The sequence below is a fragment of the Tamandua tetradactyla genome, chromosome 1 (assembly GCF_023851605.1).
Source record: "Tamandua tetradactyla isolate mTamTet1 chromosome 1, mTamTet1.pri, whole genome shotgun sequence".
NCBI classification, from domain to species: domain Eukaryota; kingdom Metazoa; phylum Chordata; class Mammalia; order Pilosa; family Myrmecophagidae; genus Tamandua; species Tamandua tetradactyla.
The window spans coordinates 206,744,581-206,765,612 of NC_135327.1; the positions used below are offsets into that span (position 1 = coordinate 206,744,581).

General features: G+C 35.1%; 1 protein-coding gene across 5 annotated transcripts in view; it reads right to left on the minus strand.

The window, feature by feature from the left end:
- The window catches only part of DIP2C (disco interacting protein 2 homolog C), a 500,644-nt gene that overhangs the window by 43,677 nt on the left and 435,935 nt on the right, over positions 1–21,032 (minus strand). For all 5 annotated transcript variants that reach the window (XM_077151686.1, XM_077151685.1, XM_077151684.1 and 2 more), the window contains 2 exons: positions 17,342–17,510; positions 15,537–15,707 (listed from right to left, as the gene is read on the minus strand). In XM_077151686.1, coding sequence (XP_077007801.1) covers positions 15,537–15,707; positions 17,342–17,510 — 340 coding nt within the window. The remainder of the gene's footprint in view (positions 1–15,536; positions 15,708–17,341; positions 17,511–21,032) is intronic.

Below are 21,032 nucleotides of genomic sequence, written 5' to 3' on the forward strand. Positions count from 1 at the left end.
AACAAAAAAGGAATTTGTAACAGGCTTCTTTGGGCTGCAATTTATTTATAAGCAAAGTTGGACTGAAAGCCAGAGTTAAAATGAAGCTGAGTCTACAAAAAAAAAAAAAGAAAAGAAAAGAAAAGAAAAACCAAGGTTCAAGGTCTTTAAAATTATGATCCCATTCTTCTTTCTATTACTACTTCACCATGGTAATTATGTCTACTGTTATAGCTTTTACCTTTAAAAAAAAAGAGACAGAACATGAAAGAAGAAGAGGACAGGGATAAAGGTGTATGCACTTTAAAGGTGCACAGGAATTTTAGTGGATAAATTCAAGCTAAATAAACTGATATAATTTCCTTTCTTCATGATCCCTTGATATCTAAACATTAACTGGAAAAAAAATGTCACTGTTTTCTCTAAATTATTTTACTTTACAAATTTTGAACAGCTCAAGGTAGTATCTCAGAAAAAAAAAAGATTTATGACTGGAAGCTAATATTTTATCTTGTGATATGCATGAAAGATACATACAAAGTATCTGGAACAAAGTAGGTCTATTGAATTAATAAAAAAAGAAGAAACGAAGAGGGAGAAAAAAAGTTAAAATATACATGTTTCCAAATTTGAAAAAAAAAGCTAATGTATAAAATCTAAACTTTTAAATACATTATAAGGAGTAACTACTTAAAAAACAAACAAACTTCCCTTTGCTAAAAAGTCACCCCAGACTTTCTTTGAGAAAAAAGACTCTCTAATGCATGTTAAATACCCCCAAGTATTTAAAAATCATTAAATACTTGCAAAAAGGACCAGGGAAACTGTTACTCACATCAACTAAAGCTTATTCAGAAATGAAGATAAGGCATTTTTAAAATCATAAGTTAAAGAGAAAAGAGATTTCACTTTAAAATTCAATTTTACAATTACTATGCTACACATATATTATACCATATATTATACATATTTATAATAAATATCATTTTTCTTATTGGCATAAAAAGTGTTCCTGGGACATAGGTATGAAGTGTTTACTGAGCAAATAAGTTATATTTAAGCCTCAGATGAAGATATATGGACTCATATCCTAAATGTCAAGAGAAAACCTAACAGAATTTGACACTTAATAAACCAAGTTATTTAATTTTAAAAAGAATTTAACATTAAATATATTAATATTATTTCATTAATTTATTTTATATAAATAAGAATTTATTTTAATACTTAATAAGCCTAATTATTTTATTATTCAGTAAATCACATGCCAGAATATTAGCACCATTTAGTGTTAGCACATAGCTCCTTATGGTTAGAGTTAAAAAATTTCTAATAGGAATGTATGAAATAAACAAATCATAATACTGGTATTTGGTATACGTACTATGCTAGATATATGCGGTGTCAAAAAAACAGCTTGCAAAATATGTCTTAATAGAAACCACACTCTTCAAATTATAAGAGAAAATGCCACAAAGGTGACTACTCCTTTGTACCCCAATTTCCAAAATAATTTTTATTCACATGAAAAAAACGTGGGCGTTATAGAAATGGTACTGGCTTAAAAGAGCCTTGGCATGCATTTAACATGATCTTTCCAAAATGAGTAACTGATTATGACACACCCCTGCCACAAGCCTTATAATGATTTCTGATTACTCTTAGAAAAAAGGACAATATGCCTTAATAGAACCCTTTGCCTTTGAGCCCCCACTTGCTTCCCACTTCCTGGACCCCTCCTATGCTCCCCCCACCCACTTGGGTTCTAGACACAATGGACTTCTTTCAGTCTTTTTAAATCATAGTGTTTCCTCTGTCACAGGTTCTTTATTCTTGCAGTTCCCCTAATTGGAATGCCCATCCCTCCTTTGTATCTTATTACCTCTAAATCATCTTTCAGAACTCAGCACAAATCAACCTTTTCTTAGAGAAGTCTTGAATAGGTCAAAAACCTCTATTACTAATGCTCAGAACATTTAACATGGGTGAACGCTTTCCTTTGTGTAATTTTTAAATTTCTGATTATCGCCTGCCTCACCTGCTAGTGTGCAAGAGGCACTGGGGCAGCACCACGTCTGCCTCTGCTTACCATTCCACTATTCCCCCAGAGGCCAGGACCGGGATGTGGCAGTGTGGCTACTCAACAAGCATTTATTAAGGTACATGACTGACTGCCACACACTAGCCCACTGATCTTGGTGGTTTGAATGAGATGACACTTTCCGACCAGATGTAAAATGCTATCAGCATTTTGCTATGAAAAGAAGCTACACTACTGAAATTTCATTAAAGAGGTCAGAGCGATAAGAAGCTCTCTGGAATGGAAGGTGAATTTCCTTTAGGATACTTATTTCTTCTACCTGGTGCACTGTTTATAACGTGGTATTATTAACATACACTAATTCATCAGCTTCTTTAGTGCTTATGTCAACATTTATGTAGTACCTACCACATGCAAGAGCTTGTGGCAGAAATTAACGACATAAGCATGAAAAAGACTTCCAGAACACACGTGATCGTGGAAAGGACAGACCATAGAACATTTTAAAAGAGATAATGAGAAGTGACATAATTTGGTATGAGCTACGATTGGGGAGAACACAAGGAGAGGGAGGAATTTGGGGAGTACTGCATAGATGAGGTAACACTGCAGACAAGGAGACAAACAGAAGGACGGAAAGGCAGGATGAGCTATGTGGGAACAGTGAGTGGTGAGCATGGCTGGTTGCAAGGGATGCTCTGCAAGGAAGTCACAAGGCTTGAAGAGTATAACTTTGGATAAGATCACGAAGGGCAACTTGGGCTTCTGATTTGGTGTTGTAGGTGATAGGAAATTAATTTATTTTAGTAATAGTTTAAATGTTTAACTTTATACTGGTATTGTCATAACTTCTACTCCATCTTTTCACTTATAACCATGGTTAGAAATCATGAAATTTAATGAATTCATCTTGAAGAACCAACTGCAGATTCAGCAAGACTATGAAATCTATCACTTATAATGCTAGTAATGACCTAAAACCAGAGGCATTCTTACCATGCATAAGGTTATTTCAGTCCATCATCCACACATTTGCTTCATTTAAGCAAAAGCTTAACAGTTGGTAGGGATTTGCTATGAGGTAGGTTTAGGGGGCTCGAGTTCTCCTAGATAACATGCATGTGTGTGAACCTCTAAATCTTATTGGTTATTTGGTTTTGTTACGCTGATATCCTTATTCACTTGACATCCCACACTCTTTTTTGGTACACATTTATTTTGGAAGCTAGAGTAAATTAAAACTTTGGATTAATCTGAAGAAAGCATAGCGTGTAGGTGTGCAGATATGTTGGTTTAATGTTCTAATTACCTACGGGGTAAAGAGAAAACCTTAATAGTTCTTCGATTTATACTTTTCTTAAGAGCTCCTTTCCTGTCTTTATAAATTGTAGTTTATAAAGTTTAAAGTAGTAGTCTTCAAAGAATGGTCCATAGATCTCTGGAGTTCCTGATCCCATTCAGCAAATTAACTCAATCAAGACAATTTTCATAATAATTCTAAAATGTCTGTCATTTCCACTGTGTTGATGTTTGCATCGACAGTGCAAAAGCAATGGTGGCAAAAATGCAGATACCTTCGCATGATTCAAGACAGGAGGAACAAACTGTGCTAGTGTTGAATTCCTCACTGCCATGCAATCATAGTGAAACCAGAAAAGCCACCCTTACAAATACCTTGGATGAGGAAATCAGAGGAAGAGATAAAAAGTCTTACATTTTATTAAATCTGACTCTAGACATATTTTTAATAGTCTGTGTAATGAAGTGGGAAACACAAATAAAACACTTCGGCTGCGAACAGGAAGAGGACATTTGTCGCCAGGAAAAGTACCCATACAATTGAGTTGTAGGCTGATCTTGTTTTTTTTTTAATGAAATTCCATTTTTGCTTGAAAAAATGACTGGCACAAACTATGGATGTTCAGACTTGGGTACTTGGGGAATATTTTCTCCAAAATGAAAGAAATGAACCTGTTACTACAAGGAAAAGATCTCAGCTATTTTTCCCTTGAAAGCTCAAATTTTAACATTGGCAACAAATAGCTGCCAATGTTAAAATTTGAGCTTTCTAGGGAAAAATAGTTCCGAAAACTTTTATCTATTGCTGTGTGCTTGTCAACTACCCAACACTTAAAAGACTTTTCTGATGAGATTAGTGGTGGTATGTGATTTTTTAATGTTATATAATGAAATGTATGAATATTTGAAAAACCTTCATTGCTCAATGACCTATATTTCCCAAATGATCAAGTATAATAATATAAAATTTTGCATGAGTGAAAGTTCCATCCTAAGTGCAATAAAGACTGATGGATTTTAATGAAACTTAGCACAACTATCCTTTAAGAAGTTATCACTTGTTTGAGTTTCGGTGTGGTATCAAAGAAAAATATCCCCAATGATCTAAAAAGACTATTAAAACACTCTTTTCTTTTCTAACTACACATCTTGTGTAACGCCAATTTTTTTCCTGTACTTTAGTCCAAACAACATACAACAACAGATTGAATGCAGTAGCACACCTGAAAATCTAACTCTCTTTTACTAAGTCGAGCATTTAAAAGATTTGCAAAAATATAAAATCATGCTACTCATTTCTTTTTGTGCTTTGGAAAACAGTTATTTTTCATAGAACATGCTACTTACGTTACTACATAATGATTTTAAATTATTAATATTTTAAAAATACCGCTTTAATTTCTAATACAGTAAATATGGTTCTAGTCTCCAATAAAAAGTGGTCAAGTTCCTGTGACCAGTAGTTTGAGAATTGCTGGCTTAGGGAATACATTTTTATTGGGTGGAGTGTACATCTGTTATTTCGTTTGCCATCCAACACAGATCAATTCCGATGACAGGAGAATACCCAACCTTATGAGTCTGCTTAGGAGGCAGAGGACACCTCCGAGATCAGAGTCATAAAATGTCACATAATGATTTTTCTTTTCTGGCATAGAAAGTAAGAATATACGCTCTTTCCCTGTGATTTTTTTTCTTTTATCCATGGTTTATTAAAAGTATACTGTTTGATTTCCAAATATCTGGAGATTTCCTGGATAGCTTAGTGTTAGTGATTTCTAAGTTAATTCCATTATTATTAGAGAACATACTCTGTATGAGTACAGACATTTAATACTCATTGAAAATTATTTTAGGTCCAACATAGGTCTTTCTTGAGGAATGTTTCATATATAGTTGAGTACAGCCTTCTTTAAATGTTAATTAAATCAAGTTAGGTTGTAGTGTTGTTCAAATCCATATGCTTACTGATTCTTTCCTATTCACTTCCTCAATTACTGAGAGAGAGAGAGAGGTTAAAATCTCCAGTTATAATTTTGGACTCTTTCACATTTCTTTTCAGTCAGATTTTGTTCCATATACTTTGAAATATTGAAAGAGCATATATTCTTACCTTCTTTACTCACCTCCTTTGTGTTTTCAGTGGCTGCTGTACAATAAAATCTGTACCATTTGTCACAGCCCATCTTCACAGAGTATTATACTTTATGAACAATGTAAGAATCTTACAACACTATATTTCCATGAATCTCCCCTCCTGCTCTTTGAGCTGTAGTCTCATGTTACTTCTATATATAATATAAATAGTGTAATTATTATTATTTTGCTTAGAACAGTTAGTAATCTTAAAAAATTTAAGAATATTTATGTATATAATACTGACAAATTAAAAAAAACTTTTCTTATGTTTGTCCCCTCTAGTATTCTTCCTTTCTTCCTACAGATTTGGGCTTCATTTTGCTATTAATCCTTTTTGTTCTGAGGAAGATTTTAGCATTTCCTATAGTGTACATCTGTTAATGGCAAATTTTCAGCTTCATTCTGTCTAAAAATGTCTGTTTTCACTTTCCTTTCTGAAGGATATTTTCACTGCATAAACAATTCTTTTAGCACTTTAAAAATACCTTTCCACTGTTTTCTGGTTTCCGTAATTTTTGATGATAGCTCAGTGTCCTTTGTATTGTTATTCCCCTTTGTATTATGTATTTTTCTGTGGCTTTAAGACTGTTCCTTTATCTTTGGCTTTCAATGTTATAATGATGATGTGTCTAGGTGAGGTTTTCTTTTTATTTATCCTGCCTGGAGTTCATTTAGATTCTTGAATCATTAGATTGATTTCTTTTATCAATTTTGGCTATTATGCCTTCCAGTTGTCCTTCTGCCCCATTTTCTCTTCCCCTTTTGCTGGGATGCCTGTCACATGTATGTTAGGTCATCGTATCTCAGACACAGTCAACTTTATTTTCAATTTTCTTCTTTTTTTTTAATTAGTTTTTTTTTTTTATTAGCGAGCTTGTGGGTTTATAGAACATCACGCATCAAATACAGGATTCCCATATATCATCTGTTTCAGTTTTGATAATTTTTTAATCTGAATGCAAGTTCACTCATGGACGCTTTCCTCTGCTATATCCCGTCTATTAAGCCATGAAAGGAAGTCTTTATATCTAATACTGCAGTTTTCATTTCTAGCATTTTCATTTGATTCTCTTTTCTCTGGTTTCTATCTCTGTTGATAGCCTCTGTATCTTTTTGCATGTTGTCCACCTTTTCAACTAGATTATTTACATATCGATCATAGCTATTTTAAAGCATATGTTTGATTATTACAACATGTCTATTATAGGATTGTTTCTATTGACTTCTCATTGCCAGGTGACATATTTTCTTGCTTCTTTTCATGTCTTTCAATTTTTCATTGTGGAGCAAACATTGCATTTAAAAGAATAGTAGAGACTGAAGTATAGTTAACAATTACCCCCAGTGACTCCCTTTCTTGTGGCAGACTGGTAGAGTTGGGGGTCTAAGCAACTATTCTGTAGTGGGCTTGATTTGAGCTTCGTTGCAGCTATAATACTCGAGTGGATGTTGTCTTCACATGCTTTGTGGACAGGATCCACATTCAGATCTGAGCAATAAGACTCTGGATCTCTAGATTTCAGAGACCAGCTTTCTAATTCTGGGAGCTCTCCCTCTGCTTCATGGCTTGGTTGCCTGCTTTTTGGGTGACTGGGGAGTTCTCTTTTCTCCTGTCTCAGCCCAGCATTCTCCACTCTGTGGCCTTACCCCAAGCCTCTGTAAGGCAATTATATTGTACTTAGTGAAGGAGGGCCCAGAGGGCCTTGGAGAGATTTTGTTCAGTTCTTCTGTCTTATTCTCACTCACTGGAGTACAACTTTAATGTACCTGGTAATTTGGGACTTCCTTAGGGAGAGTACTCACAGCCTTCCTGTTTTTCTTTCAGCCCTCAGCTTAGTTCTTCAGCATGCCCTGAAGGCCCAGAGCTCCTCAGAGGAATTTTTGCCTACACCCTTGGTCCCATCCTCAGACTTTGGATGCATGTAGCTTTGCCTTCACTCAAGGTCTAGGGTATCTCAGCCTTCCTGCTCTGCTCCCAGCCTTCCAAAAGCTGCTGCCTTGTATTTGGGGAAGGTCCTGCACACTTGGAGATGGAGCTCACTCAGCCCTTCTGCCTGGTTTCCAACCTCTGGCATATTATTCTTCTCCTGCAGCACGTGATATCCCATGGGAAGCATGGGTTGGATGGATATAGGCTGCTGTGGCTGGGGTTCCTTGGGATTCTCAAATTACCAAACTATGTATCTGTTACATGGCTTTAGTTTCTTTCTTAAAGTTTGATTGACTTTTCTTTACTTCTCTCTCTCTGGCACATTCTTCCTCTGTTTCCCCTGCTTCTCTGCCAGGAATGAAACCAATATGGGTTGCTTCTCTTTTAGGAAGAATTTAGTTTATTGAGGTTTCTGTGGATCTTCAGTTCTCTGATAGGTCTTAAAATCTATAATTTTATACATTAACCAGTTTATTCTTACTGTTAGGGTTGGAACTGTGGTCTCTCGTGACTTTTCACATCCTAATAAAAAATGGAAGTCCAATATCCCTCTAAATAAATTTTTTTTTCCCTAAAATCAAACTGCTGATTCTTGAGGTTGCTATTAAGTACCTTGATTGATTTAGAAATTGATATCAGGAGTGAGTGCAAGAAAAAACTGTCAAGAAAATAGGGAAAATCTGAGATTGATTATTTGGTTTGGTAGGGGGCAAAGGCAGAGAAAACACGCTTATTTACTGGATTGGATTCTGGCAGTCTATGCCACATACTGGCAAACTGGTTAATCAAACCACTTTGAAGGTATCAGGAAACTATGGCCACCTGCTTTTATAAATTTTTACTGGAATGTAGTCATACCATTCATTCACGTATTGTCTATTTCTGTTTGGAGCTATAAAAGTAAAGTTGAGAAGTTGTGAAAGAGACCATATGGACTAAAAGTCTAAAATATTTACTATTTGGACCTTTAAGAAAAAGTTAGCTGACCTCTTACAGACCAAAGGGTCCATTGAAGGCAATCATTCAGGCAACAATTTTACCACAGAACAGTAATGACAGCATGCAGACTGTAAAGTAAAGTGGGTATTTCTGCTTGTGCTGCAAAACTTAAATAATAAATGAGGTACTCAGATTCCTATAGTCTTGGTTCAAGGCATAGGCTAAAAATTAAGACTTTCCATGACTATTTCTCATTGTGACAAGGGCAAGAGAACCAAAACCAATGTGAAAATCTGATTGTGAAACTTTCAAAATTACATCAGTTGGACATCTCATCATACTCTACTGGCATCCTAAACTCATGTGGTGATGATTTCCCAAGTTTCAGAATACAGAGATGAAAAGACATACCTCCAGTACCTAGCACCTATTAGATATTCAGGAAATAATGTACTCAGAAAATTAGATATTCAGAAAATAATTGTATAAATGAATGATTCAATGTTTCTCCTCTTTTCACTCCACAATTTTACACAGAGTGTGCTGGTGATAGTGAATTTCACAATTTAGTCCACAGGTTACAGAATATCAAGATGGAATAATGATGGAACTAGAGGAGGAATGGGCATCACTGAGAAAATCATGGACTTGGAAATGGCCGCAGTAACTGCTGAGACTTTAGCTTACTTTTCAGATTCTTAGGCTTCACCCAGAGTTGCTGAATTAGAATGTGCATTTTAACAATTTAAAATAACCAAAGCCTATTTTAACATTCAGAGGAAAATAAACTGATTAAATGCTAGTTCTGCTACCACTATTTTTTATCAATTACTTAATCTGCTTCTCTTTTGGACAGAGGGTAAGTGTATTATTGATTATGAGAGTGGCAAGCTATGCTATGATGTTTCTTTGGTGGGGAGGGCATGTGTGGACTGAAATGATGGACTGAAATAGCCAATTCTCATTTCTTTTTGGCCACCAAGCATCAGAACCCTCTTTCTATATTTGGGGAAGCCCCCAAACGTTTTGAATCTTGGTATAATGCAGAGCTAGCATCCCTCTATAGTAACTGAAAATATCAGATGCTCTTATCCCCAGCCTTCTCTGAAGCTATGGTGTGGGTAGGTCACCAAGTTTTGGCCAATGGGTTGTACCCACTCATGACATGACAAAAGCAAGTGAGTTCTTTCTCTTGGCAATGGGAATGTCTGCAATCAGATCAAGACCCTGGGAGGTGGTGTTACTGGTGGGTCTAATATCCAGTGCAAGCCATGTCAGTGGTATGAACTTAACAATGGAGGTCAAGTCTTCATAAGAATGGTTCTACAGCATGAATTTGACCACTGTTCCTGGCTGCATGGCCCCCAAATGGATATTCTAGTCATCCTGGTGATTCTGAGAGCTATTGATAACATTTTAATAAATTTATTTTTATTTAAAATGCCAAAGGAGGTTTTTGTTGCTTACAAATTAGCATGCCAATTTGTAACTGAGACTATAGGTTCCATGATCTCAAATACTAATTCTGATAATCTGGAATAATATATCAGCAGGAGAGAATATAAAAGTCTGAATGTGACTAGTTTTCTAGAGCACACAAAATCCCTGACAGTACCTTATTTATTTTTACTTCTCTCATCTAAAAGGAGTGTAGAGGGGGGAAAAGTGAATTGAGAGTTCAAATTAATGAAAGTTTTATTATAACCATTAATTTTATTTTGAGAATTATTTGAGATTTATATCACCCGCTGAGCCTTCCTTTTTTCTTTCAACAATCAATGCCTCTACATCTCATCACGAGGATGGTTGTATTTCTCTTTCATTGTATGAGTTTCAAGATTTAAGGTTGACTATGTTACTATTGATTTAACGCCACACAACTATTTATAATGAAGCTTGCCTAAGATAAATTAATCCTTATTTTCTACACAACACTGAGGTTTCTGTTTAAGATGGCTTCAAAGTTTTTTCCTAATAAAGAAACAATGAGACCTCTTTTAAAATAGAAGGCCCAATTCTTTTCCCTTCTTTCCTCTGCTATATAGGAAGATGCTAATTTTACTATTACAGTGAATTAAATTTCTAAACCTAATACAACCAAAAAGCTTTTATTTTTAAAAAGAGTAATTGTGGCTGTAGGCTATATCAGTTGCAACAGAGGTTAATACACAAGTGACCCTTTTTAATAGTACTAAGAGAAATTTATGTTAAGGCTAATTAAACACAGAAGACATAATTTGATCTTTCTAATGTTCACTTTTATCATAAATTCAACAAATGGAAATTGTTTTAAATTAATGTTATTTTTACAGCTAAAGATTCTGGGAAATGTCTTTCCTGAGTATAACAAATGGCTCATATTTCTAAATTTTTCTTCTGAAAAGAGTCTAAAAAATACCAATATTTCATGCAAAATCAAAGCCATCCACATTTTACATAACAAGTCCATTCCTTGGCCACAAAGTTGTGACATAGGAACTCAGAGGGACAGCATCAAAAGGATTAATATGCTGTCAATTCTTGCTCAAAATGACAAACGGAAAAAAAATATCACTCAATTTCTAAGATATAATAGCTGAAATAACAGCATCACGGAAATTATGAAGTTCTCGATTCTAAGTTTGTTTATTTTTATGATTATATCATATTAAAAGAAATCAGGATTTCAAGTGACAGCATAAAATAGCATGTGTCATAGAATTATTTGTAACACTAACGTATGTGTCACGACTGAGTTCATTCCTGGTGTAATCCTCATATATGTGGCAACAATGGACTGAACAATGGCTCCCACTAGCAACTTTCTGCACACACATAGTACCGACCTTTGAACATACTGAAATAGTAAGTCTGATAACAGATGCAAAAGCAAAGGAAGCAGTTAGAAATGGAACACATGCCATTCAGCCTGTAAACAGTCTGATTTTGCAAATACTGAGCTTACAAAGCTGTTATTTCACCTGGATAATAAATCACAACACACAACTGACAATTGGTTACCTAGCAAAGTTGCAAAATAAGACGTTTCTTTACAATGTTGCCCTGCTCAGATACCACAGTGTATTCAGTTTCTTGATGCAGTGATTGAATGAATTCTTTTTAGACAGCTGTTTGTGTAAACATGACCTTCACGGTCAAGATGTGACGCATCCTGCAGTCAGCCCCTGAATCTGCTTTGGTTTTGTGAATTCCTTGTTGTGCGAATTAGGAAGAATTCACCTAAGTTTTCTGGGCCTCAGTTTTTTCCATGTTAACATGAGATAATTAAACTCAAACCCACAATGCAGTGTGGGAAGATCTAACTGGATGCTATCTGGAATTGATTTTTATTATTATAAAAATTTTATTATATTTATTAATGAAGCATGTGGGTGTGAACGTGCATTTTTCTTAAAGTGCAGGACCTGAACTTCCAGTTTGAGGTGAAAATGCTGTTAGAAGCTTTAAGAGCAATAATCCCTTGCTGTACATTTTCCAGGAAGACTTACAAATGGATTTTTGTACAAATGAATGGAAATTCACAGCATTGGTTCATTTCAGAGAAAATTCCATTCTGACATGCACCTTATTTTACACAGAAGACAGGACTCTGATCAATTCTGAGTCAATTCTGATCAATTCTGAGAAGAATTAATACTTCTGATCAAAGAAGTATTAATCATATTTAAGTGCACAGGTTAGAACATAAAATAATTAAATTTCAATATATCTGTGAAATTTATTCAACTTAAAAAGTGACTGAGTGAATGTGTGAGATTGTGCTAGGCAATGAGGGAGATGCATAAATAAAACTGCACTCTCTACCATAATTACTTACACAGTTGAGGGGACAGAAGACATTTATATATGCAATTATAAAATAAGATAGAAAGTGTAAAGAAAGTGGGAGGAATGAAGCACCACAGGAATTCAGAGGCAGGAAAATACTTCTAGCTGGAGGAATTAGAAATGGCTACACAGGGCAGAGAGAATGAATGCTGGGCCTTGAAGGAAAAACGTGGAGAAGGGAAAAAAGACCATTTCAGGCAGACAACAGCATGGATCAAAGTATTAGGGAGTAAAGGTCTGAATATGTACCAAGTACTAAAGTAGTTTAGTACAAAATTGCACAAAGTGGAGGTGGGATGCAGGGAGAGATGCTTGAGGCTGGATCATGAAAGGTCCAGAGCACTCGTGAGGATTATTTTTGCAAAGTAAAAAAGTGAACCTCTAGCTTATCTCTGTGTAATTTTTTTTTTATCTCTATGTAATTTTAAATTTCATCTATCAGATATGTTTTGAAAAGTGCTTGTACCATGTCAAATCAGTGTTGGCAAAACTCTGCACGACTCTCCCCCTGAGCTACTCCCACTGAACATGAGAACACTGAAAACCTAAGTGCTACAGTAATAAAACCTCGTGAACAGCGTAACATAGCCTTTCCTAGAGGCTGTGGAATCTTTTCAAATGTGATAAGCACTGACTCTACAAAACACTGTCTCAAAGAACATACTTTGTGAGTCCTGGCATGCTTGGATGGGACTCCATTTCTTGTTTGAACAATGCTCTTCTCTTAGTTACCTAACAGTATCTGTGTTCAGAGATAAAAACTCTTCCCTTGTTTCTACTAGGCTCATTCTCTATTAGAATATGTACCATCAAACTGATGGATCAAAGAGTAAGGATAACAGACAATCTGACTGAGAAAACAACTTTGTCAAAAAAATAATGAGGGTGGGCAACAGCGGTTCAGTGGCAGAGTTCCCGCCTGCCATGCCAGAAACCCAGGTTTGATTCTCAGTGACTGCCCATCTCTACTACATGACACCCTGACATTTCCACCTATTTTCTAACAGAAACCATTCAGAAAAGGGCAAACTGCTGAAAATGACTAGAAAATAAAGCAAGCAAATAGGAAAAAAATACTTAAAATGCATAAAAATGCTTAAAGGTGCTTCCAAGGTTGTAAAATATTACCAGGACCAATGACTGACAATATTAATTTTTAATTTAATACTCATCCTGATGAAATTATTTTCTATAAAAAGGAGAGTCTATCAAGAACATAGAATTCCATTTATTCATCATCCATATACCACACATTTATTTAATATTTACAAAGTTCCAGGAACTGTTCTAGGTGCTGAGGTTCCAGTAGTGAACAAAACATTAAAAAGAAATCCCCAAACACCTCTTTCCTTATGAAGCTCATATCTCAGGTGGTTTATGGCAAACACCTGTATGCTAATTTCATTCTTAGCTTCACACCACTTTTTTTTCATCCTTCTTTTTCTTTTACCTTAATCTTTTCACTTATTCTTAGTATATTTTACCTTCTCCTACTTAATACACCTCTGCCTTGAAAACCATCTAAAAATATTTTTGGATCTAGGTTATTTGAAATAAATGAAAAAGTAAATTAAAAAAGAAATATAAGTGCTCTGCTTTCTGTATCTACAAAAATTTCAATTTTATTTAATAAAGTATTATAGAACTTTCTTCATAACTGTTTGAAAGTGGACAAGTGCTAAATATTTTAATATGTTAATATGGAATTTATTCTATCCTCTTCTTCCTTCGATATGCAATAACAACTAAAAAAAATTCTATAGCACTTCAAAGCATGGTTTTGAGAGGGGAAAAAAGCAGAATAATACCATTATTGTAAGGTCCTGTCTCTCATGAATTCCTGATCTGTTCTTAACTGGGAAATTCCAGTTACTTTCCAGGAGAAGGGAAGTGTTACAACATCCTATTGCTGAATTTATTCTGTATTTTCCATTTCCCCTAACGGAATCAAAGGCTTTTAGAAACATTTATGAAGAGCAGATGAAGTTGAAAAGGGAAAGAAAACTTCAATATTTAAAGAGCTAATTTAGCAAGATAAATTCAATTCTGTGGATTACCTCCTAGAAGAGGAATTAATTTAAATCATAGTAAAGTTTTCCATGACCTCTGCGATACATCTGGTAATTTATAACTCTTTTTTCAAATGGAAATAATTCAAAGAGAAGGAATACAGAGGCTAGAAATACCCACATGAAGATCAAAAAAGCTTTTTCTAGCTAAGTTTCTCCGTGATCTTGTTAGACAAATCTCATGGGAAGGAGATAGCCAATTCCTCTAACGTGCTCAATGGCTAAGCCACAAACACCTAAAACACTGGAGAAGACAAAACCAGATCGTGAGTTTTCTAATATACACCCATGAGGGTTATCTTCAGCAAACATCTTTGGGGACCATGAACTGAAGACAGTGGGTGGGGAGGGAAGGAGGGTGACAGGGGTGACGTTTGTCGATGATTTTTTTTTTCCACGTGGGCAGGCACCAGGAATCAAACCTGGGTCTCCAGCATGGCAGGCAAAAACTCTGCCACTGAGCCACTATTGCCCATCTTGTCAATGATTTTTTAATGCTCCTTTCTAGCACATTGGGGCAACTGTTGTGAATTAAGTCTGTATTCTTTTGCTGTATTGAAGGAGCAAACTAGGCAATGTCCTGGTACGGCTAGTTCTGTACAAAGCTATATAAAAAGTGCTTGTTGGAAGCCTTTCTTCTTGGCTTTCCTTTAGGCAGTCTTCATCTGACATTATGATCTTTGCCAGGGATTGGAGGAGTTCATGGCAAGAGGTCAAAAAAAGGGAGGAGATAATGAAGAGGGTCAGAAGTGGGTTAATGAAAAAAAAAAAAGAAGGGAAACAAGTATTTTTTATCTACAGTTAATGCAAGCCTATTTTGTGGGATCAGCTTTATTTATACCTAAGTCAAGGAAATGTAAATAACTGTCATTTCTTATTGTCATTACAGGAGGAAATTCCTGAACTTGTTTAATGTAATACAATTCTCCATATAAAAATTGTCTATAAATAAACATCAGATTAAGTACTTCAAAGACATGATTTCTAGTTAAAATTAAACACTTATCTAATATCTAATCTTTTAAAGGCTGATAGTACAAATCTGGACAAACTGCCACTGTTGTTGTGAAGTTTAAAATGTTCCAGGCAGAATAAGTGCTATGAATGCTAGTTATGATTATGGTTTCTGACAAATGCAGACTATAATTAAGAAAGAAATTAAACAAGTGTATGCTAATCGCATGCATTTGATTAAAAGATATTCTTTGAAAGGTAGAAGCATCAGTCAACCTAGAGAAAATTCAAGTCTGTATTGTGTACAAAGTAAAAGCTACGTTTGACTCAAGCACTTATTCATATCAGTGAAACTCACCTGCAAGCAAATTGCCAGGTTCACTCTACAGCCAAATGAGGTGCTAACGGCCCGTGGATGGAGGCCCAGGTCTTTAAACAACTTTGAAAACGACTGTGTGAGTGCTATTCGAGGCCGTTCTTCTGCTACCACTACACATGTCCGTACCCGGGACAAGTCTAGTCCTCTTGCCTAGAAATAATGATAGTGATGTTAAGTCAGCCTTCAATGTGCTTAGCTCTGTGTAACGTGGAAGCTCCTTAATTCAGAATCCCATATCAACAACAGAAAATTCAACACAGTTATTAACTTCAGGCTTCTCCACCCCCATGTCACTAATTAAACTGTTCCAGATGTCTGCATAAAAACAAAATTCACACAGATATTTAAGGATGTCATCAAATACATATTTTAAATAATAGCGAGAAGCAAGAGCAAGATCCATTATGAAGAAATAAAATTGAAAAAAAAAAATCTACATCCTGGGTAAAACAGAGGACAAAGTTATGTGGAAGAGGAAGAGAATCATTTGTAAGTACTCCTATAAGCAATATATTCAAGAAAACACATTGGAGAGAAATGAAGAACAAAAGAAAACCCTATGTTTTTTTACTAGGAGAGAAGACTAATGTTTTGGACAACTATGTAAAGACAGTGCATCATTTTATGACACATGACATAGAAAAGGTCACAGGTAAATTCATATGATTAAGCTCATCTCAGTTTCTGCAGCAAATTAAGTCAACTGAGCAAAAAAGCAAAAATTATAGAAGAAGGAATTCAAATGAGTCAAACACAAGACTCTCTGTGGGAAAAGCTGGGACATCTTGGGCTGTATGAGGGAAAACAAAGTTAATGAGAGGCACTGTCTTTAAATGTAAAAGTAAGCAATGAATTATAATGTCTTCTGGAATGCAAATGAGAATGGTAAACAGGATAACTACCAAAAACAAAAACCATTCAGTTTTTCATGCATCCTTTTAGGTGGTATTTAGCACAGAGAACACTGGCAAAAATTCATGAATTGAGGATGGAAACACAATTCAAGATTATTTTGATGTTAATATTTCATATAATTTTTGTATAAAAATACCAGGAAAATTTTAAATGAAAATTTAATTTAATTAAAATTTAAAAATTCTGGGTAATACAAATACATATTTACACATGTAAAAGTTTTCAAGAAGCAATAGAGAATGGGGTTTGAGAGTATGGATATGGAGCCAGAGATTCAAAATTTGGCTCTAAAATATACTAAATGTGAGAAATGGGGCAAATTGCTTAATTTCTCTATATCTCAGTTTTCCCTCCTTTAAATGGTGACAATGATGGCTTCTGCTTTGGAGAGTTGTTCCAAGGATTAAATGAATTAATACATAAAGTGCTTAGCAATCATTCAATAATGATATTATATCTTGGTTATTTATTATTATGCAGAAAAAGGAAAAGTTCATGAAAATTTACTCAACCATTTTATAATATGACATAGGATGGACATGAGTAATAATTATACTTTGTAAGTTTATTTTCCTTTATAAACATACTGCTTTGAGTAGTTGTTCATCTATTAGTGTAATTTAATATCAAAGTTATCTTGCATTTTGTTTTGCTGTCCAGGTTTAATACGGGATGTCTGAAGAAATAAATGTGATGCTAACTATGCTGCTAATTTTTGTGTGTATATACACTATTCCATACCCTTCCGATAGTCTACTTTCTTAGAAACATTAGTATTCTTGTATACTAAAGTTCACTAGTAATGTCAGAGTTAAAAAAATACTTTTCCACTAGACACTCTACGAGGTTGGGCAAAAGGAGCTGCTTACCTTGAGTGATTCTGTCTGTGAGCCCAGCCCCTTGGTACAAAGCTCCATCACTGAATAGGAGCAAAATGTATCCCGAACTTTATACTGACTCACAGCAAGAAGCCACAAAGCAGGGTTGGTTTCCAACTCCGAGGGCGGGATCAGAATAGACTGGTGTCCTGAGTAAACACTGTGAGACAGAAGGCTGCTGTTAGAAGAAAGAAGCAGCAAGCAGTATGAACAGCTCAGCTAAAAATGAAAGAGGCACAGTGACATGAGAACTGGAGGATTTGGGGCCAAATTTATCTCCAAGAACTGGGAGAACTTTGAACAAGTCACAATTTTTTCATTTATAAAATGAGGACAGAAACATTGATTCTATTCAAAAGCATCTGTAAATATAAAATGAACAGTTTATGAAAACATTCTGAAAAGCACAAAAGTACTATATGAATTATAATAAGAATATCCCTGAGTACATTTAAAAGCTGTGACACTGTTAGTACTTTTTAAAACAAATCAAATCTGCTATATTACAAAACTTAACTCTTTCATAGCAGGAAACACAAGATTGAATCTTGGTACAAATATCTGTAAGTTAAAATAGGAATTGGGAGACTATGGTTGCTGTTTGTTTTTGTAAATAAAGTTTTATTGGAATACAGCCATTGTCCATTCATTTACATATCATCTATGGTTGCTTTCACGCTACAGAGGCAGAGATGAGTAGCTGCAAAAGATAATTGGCTTCCAAGTCTGCAATATCTACTAAGTCACTGTTATAAAGAAATGTTTGCCTAGCCCCGGTGTGGAAAATTGACATCCAGAGTAAAAAGAAAATTATGACAATTGAAGGAAATTAGTCCCTCAAATTTTTTTTGTTTGGAAATTTTACTTCAAAATAATCCAAAAACTAAAGAAAATCAAATCATTCTTTATTTCCTTTATACTAGACAGCATACTTAGGAAAATGAGAAAAAAAAGATGAAAGATTTACTTATTTTAATGCATTATCAATAGATGAAGGCAAGTACGGATTTAAAATAATGAAGTATTTGCTGAAAGTACATTATGAATTTAATTTTTTTGGTTTATTAAATAATATCTATTAATGTTAGATTATAATGGATTATAAACTATCATAAATAAATATCTTCTGAAATTTAAAGGTTTTTTTTTTAGAAACATTTTTGATTGTGAAATATAACATATACGCAGAAAAATGGTTGTATTTAAAAGTATTTTTTTTTTGGCATGGGCAGGCTCTGGGAATTGAACCCAGGTCTCTGGCACTGCAGGTGAGAATTCTACCACTGAGCCACTGTCGCACCACCCTCAAAGTACATTTTAACAAGTAATTATAGAACAAACTTTAAAGTGTGGTAGGGGTTACAGTTCTACAATTTCAGCTGCTCTAATACATTGGAAACTAAAAAGAAATATCAACATAATGATTCAGTAGTTATACCTATTTGCTAAATTCTATCTTCTTGGTTATAATTCCTCCCTCTCATTTGATCCTTCTCCCAATACTTAAGGATATGGGATATATGGATATAAATAAATGGATATTTGGGTAATGACCACTCTAACCTCTTCATATTGAGAAGTGGGTTATAGGGTAGGGGAATGCAACTGGTTGATGTTCTTGGAAAGACTGGCACCTCCGTGTTTCAGGGCTAATCTGGCATAGGAACAATCTGGAGGTTTTGGGTTTCTGAAAAATAAACTGAGCGAAACTATTATAGAGTCTCAAATAGAGCCCTGGGAATTCTTTAGGGTTTTCAGGAATACTTTTGACTGGGGCTTGGCATACTGTGGCAATCTGCAAATCTAGTTTAAGCTTGCATTAAGAATAACCTCCAGAATAGCCACTGAAACTCTATTTGAAATCTCTCAGCCACTGAAATCTTATTTAGTTGCATTTCTTTCCCCCCTTTTGGTTAAGAAGGCACTGTCAATCCCATGATGCCAGGGCCAGGTACTTCCCTGGGAGTCACGTCCTATGCTGCCAGGGAGATTTATACCCTTGGAAGCCATGTCCCACATAACTGGGAGGGCAATGAGTCCATTCACAGAGTTGGACAAGAGGGGAGAGGAGAGAAGAGAGAGGGGAGAGGGGAGAGGGGGGAAGGGAGAGGGGGGAGGGGAGAGAACAGAGGACAGAGGGGAGAGGAGAGAGAGAGACAGGCCACTTCTGAGCAACCAAAGAGGATCTCTGGAAATGACTCTTATAGGCATAACTATAGGTATAACTATAGGCTTAGCTTCCCAGTTACAGAAATGAATTTCATTACAGCAAGCTTCAAATTTGAGGATTTGGCCTATATACTTGCGAGTCCTTAATGCCTGAGAGTGTATCAGGAATTTCCCAGGGAAAGTTAAACAGATTGATATTTTTTTTCTCAAGTCCTCAATGGAATTTGCAAACACTTTTTAAGATAAAGGATGTTTTTAGCCACAAAAAATTTCATAGATGAAATAACACATTAGGTCTCATTAATCACTACATCATGATACTAAATCCAAATCTTCTTTAATGTGACCAATCTAATCTAATTTAAAATTTTTAAAAATTGAATATAAGAGAAACCAACTGGTAAAATATTAAGAAAATTAAGTTAGCTCACAAAATCTAGTTTAACTAGGATTCTTAGAATGGAAACCTATCCTTTGGGTAATATGATAGAGGGCATTATGGGGCAAGTTTCCATTGCTCTCATTTTTCTTCTACTCAAAGTTTCAGTTATTTTTGTTAAAAGGAAATACAGCAAATATTGCCTAAATAGTCTTCAAGTTTTTACTCTGTTGTACAATCAGCTTTTATTGTATTGCTGATTGTGGATTCCTGAGGTCTTTCATAAAAAACAAAATTCAGAAAGTGAAAAGGTTACCCAACGTGAGTGATTCACCATTAGAGCTGTGGATACACACCCACACAGATTTGTATGGCATATAGTGATATACTGGTTTTACTTTTGCTTTATTTTTCAAAATTAATATATAAGCGAAGGTTAACTATTCTGATTTTTTAAGTAATATCAGAATAAGTAAAAATAAAACATCGCCACCTTCCTTCAACTATCCTACACCAGGCAGTATTAAGGTATTGGCTGTATGAAATCTATTAGAGCATTGCAAAGCACACTCACACACTATCACTGTTGTTTGAAAGAATAACAAAAGTCCCATTTAAACCAATTTAAAGGATAGGCCTTCTTTAAGGGAGGAATAAATTAAGAGTTATGAGTTAAGGGTTATGATTTTGAAAAAAAAGAAAAAATAACCAACTCTGTTCACTCAAAGAATCCACAGCATGGTGAACATTTCAAGTTAGACGTTTTGCACACCATTTCTGCTACCAATCCTTGATGTCTTAGCTAAGCAAAGTGAAAATTACACGAACTTTAAAAAGAAGGCTCTCAAACTAAGCTTACCATGTACAAATAATGCATATACTCTTTGTATGCATTAAGAGGAGTAAAATACCTAAATACATTTAAAGAAGCTTTTTTCAGAAAAAACTTGAGTCACTGACATCCATGCACATGTGCCCTTCAGATTTCCCTCAAAGAGAAAAAAAACACATAATTTAGCTGCAAAGCCTGCGATGAGCTGACTGCCTCCAGCTGCTAACACCTCTAGGCTCCAGCTTGGCATCTGAAGTGAAGTCATGTTCTTCCCAGGAAGATGCCAGACAAGGATCGAGCAC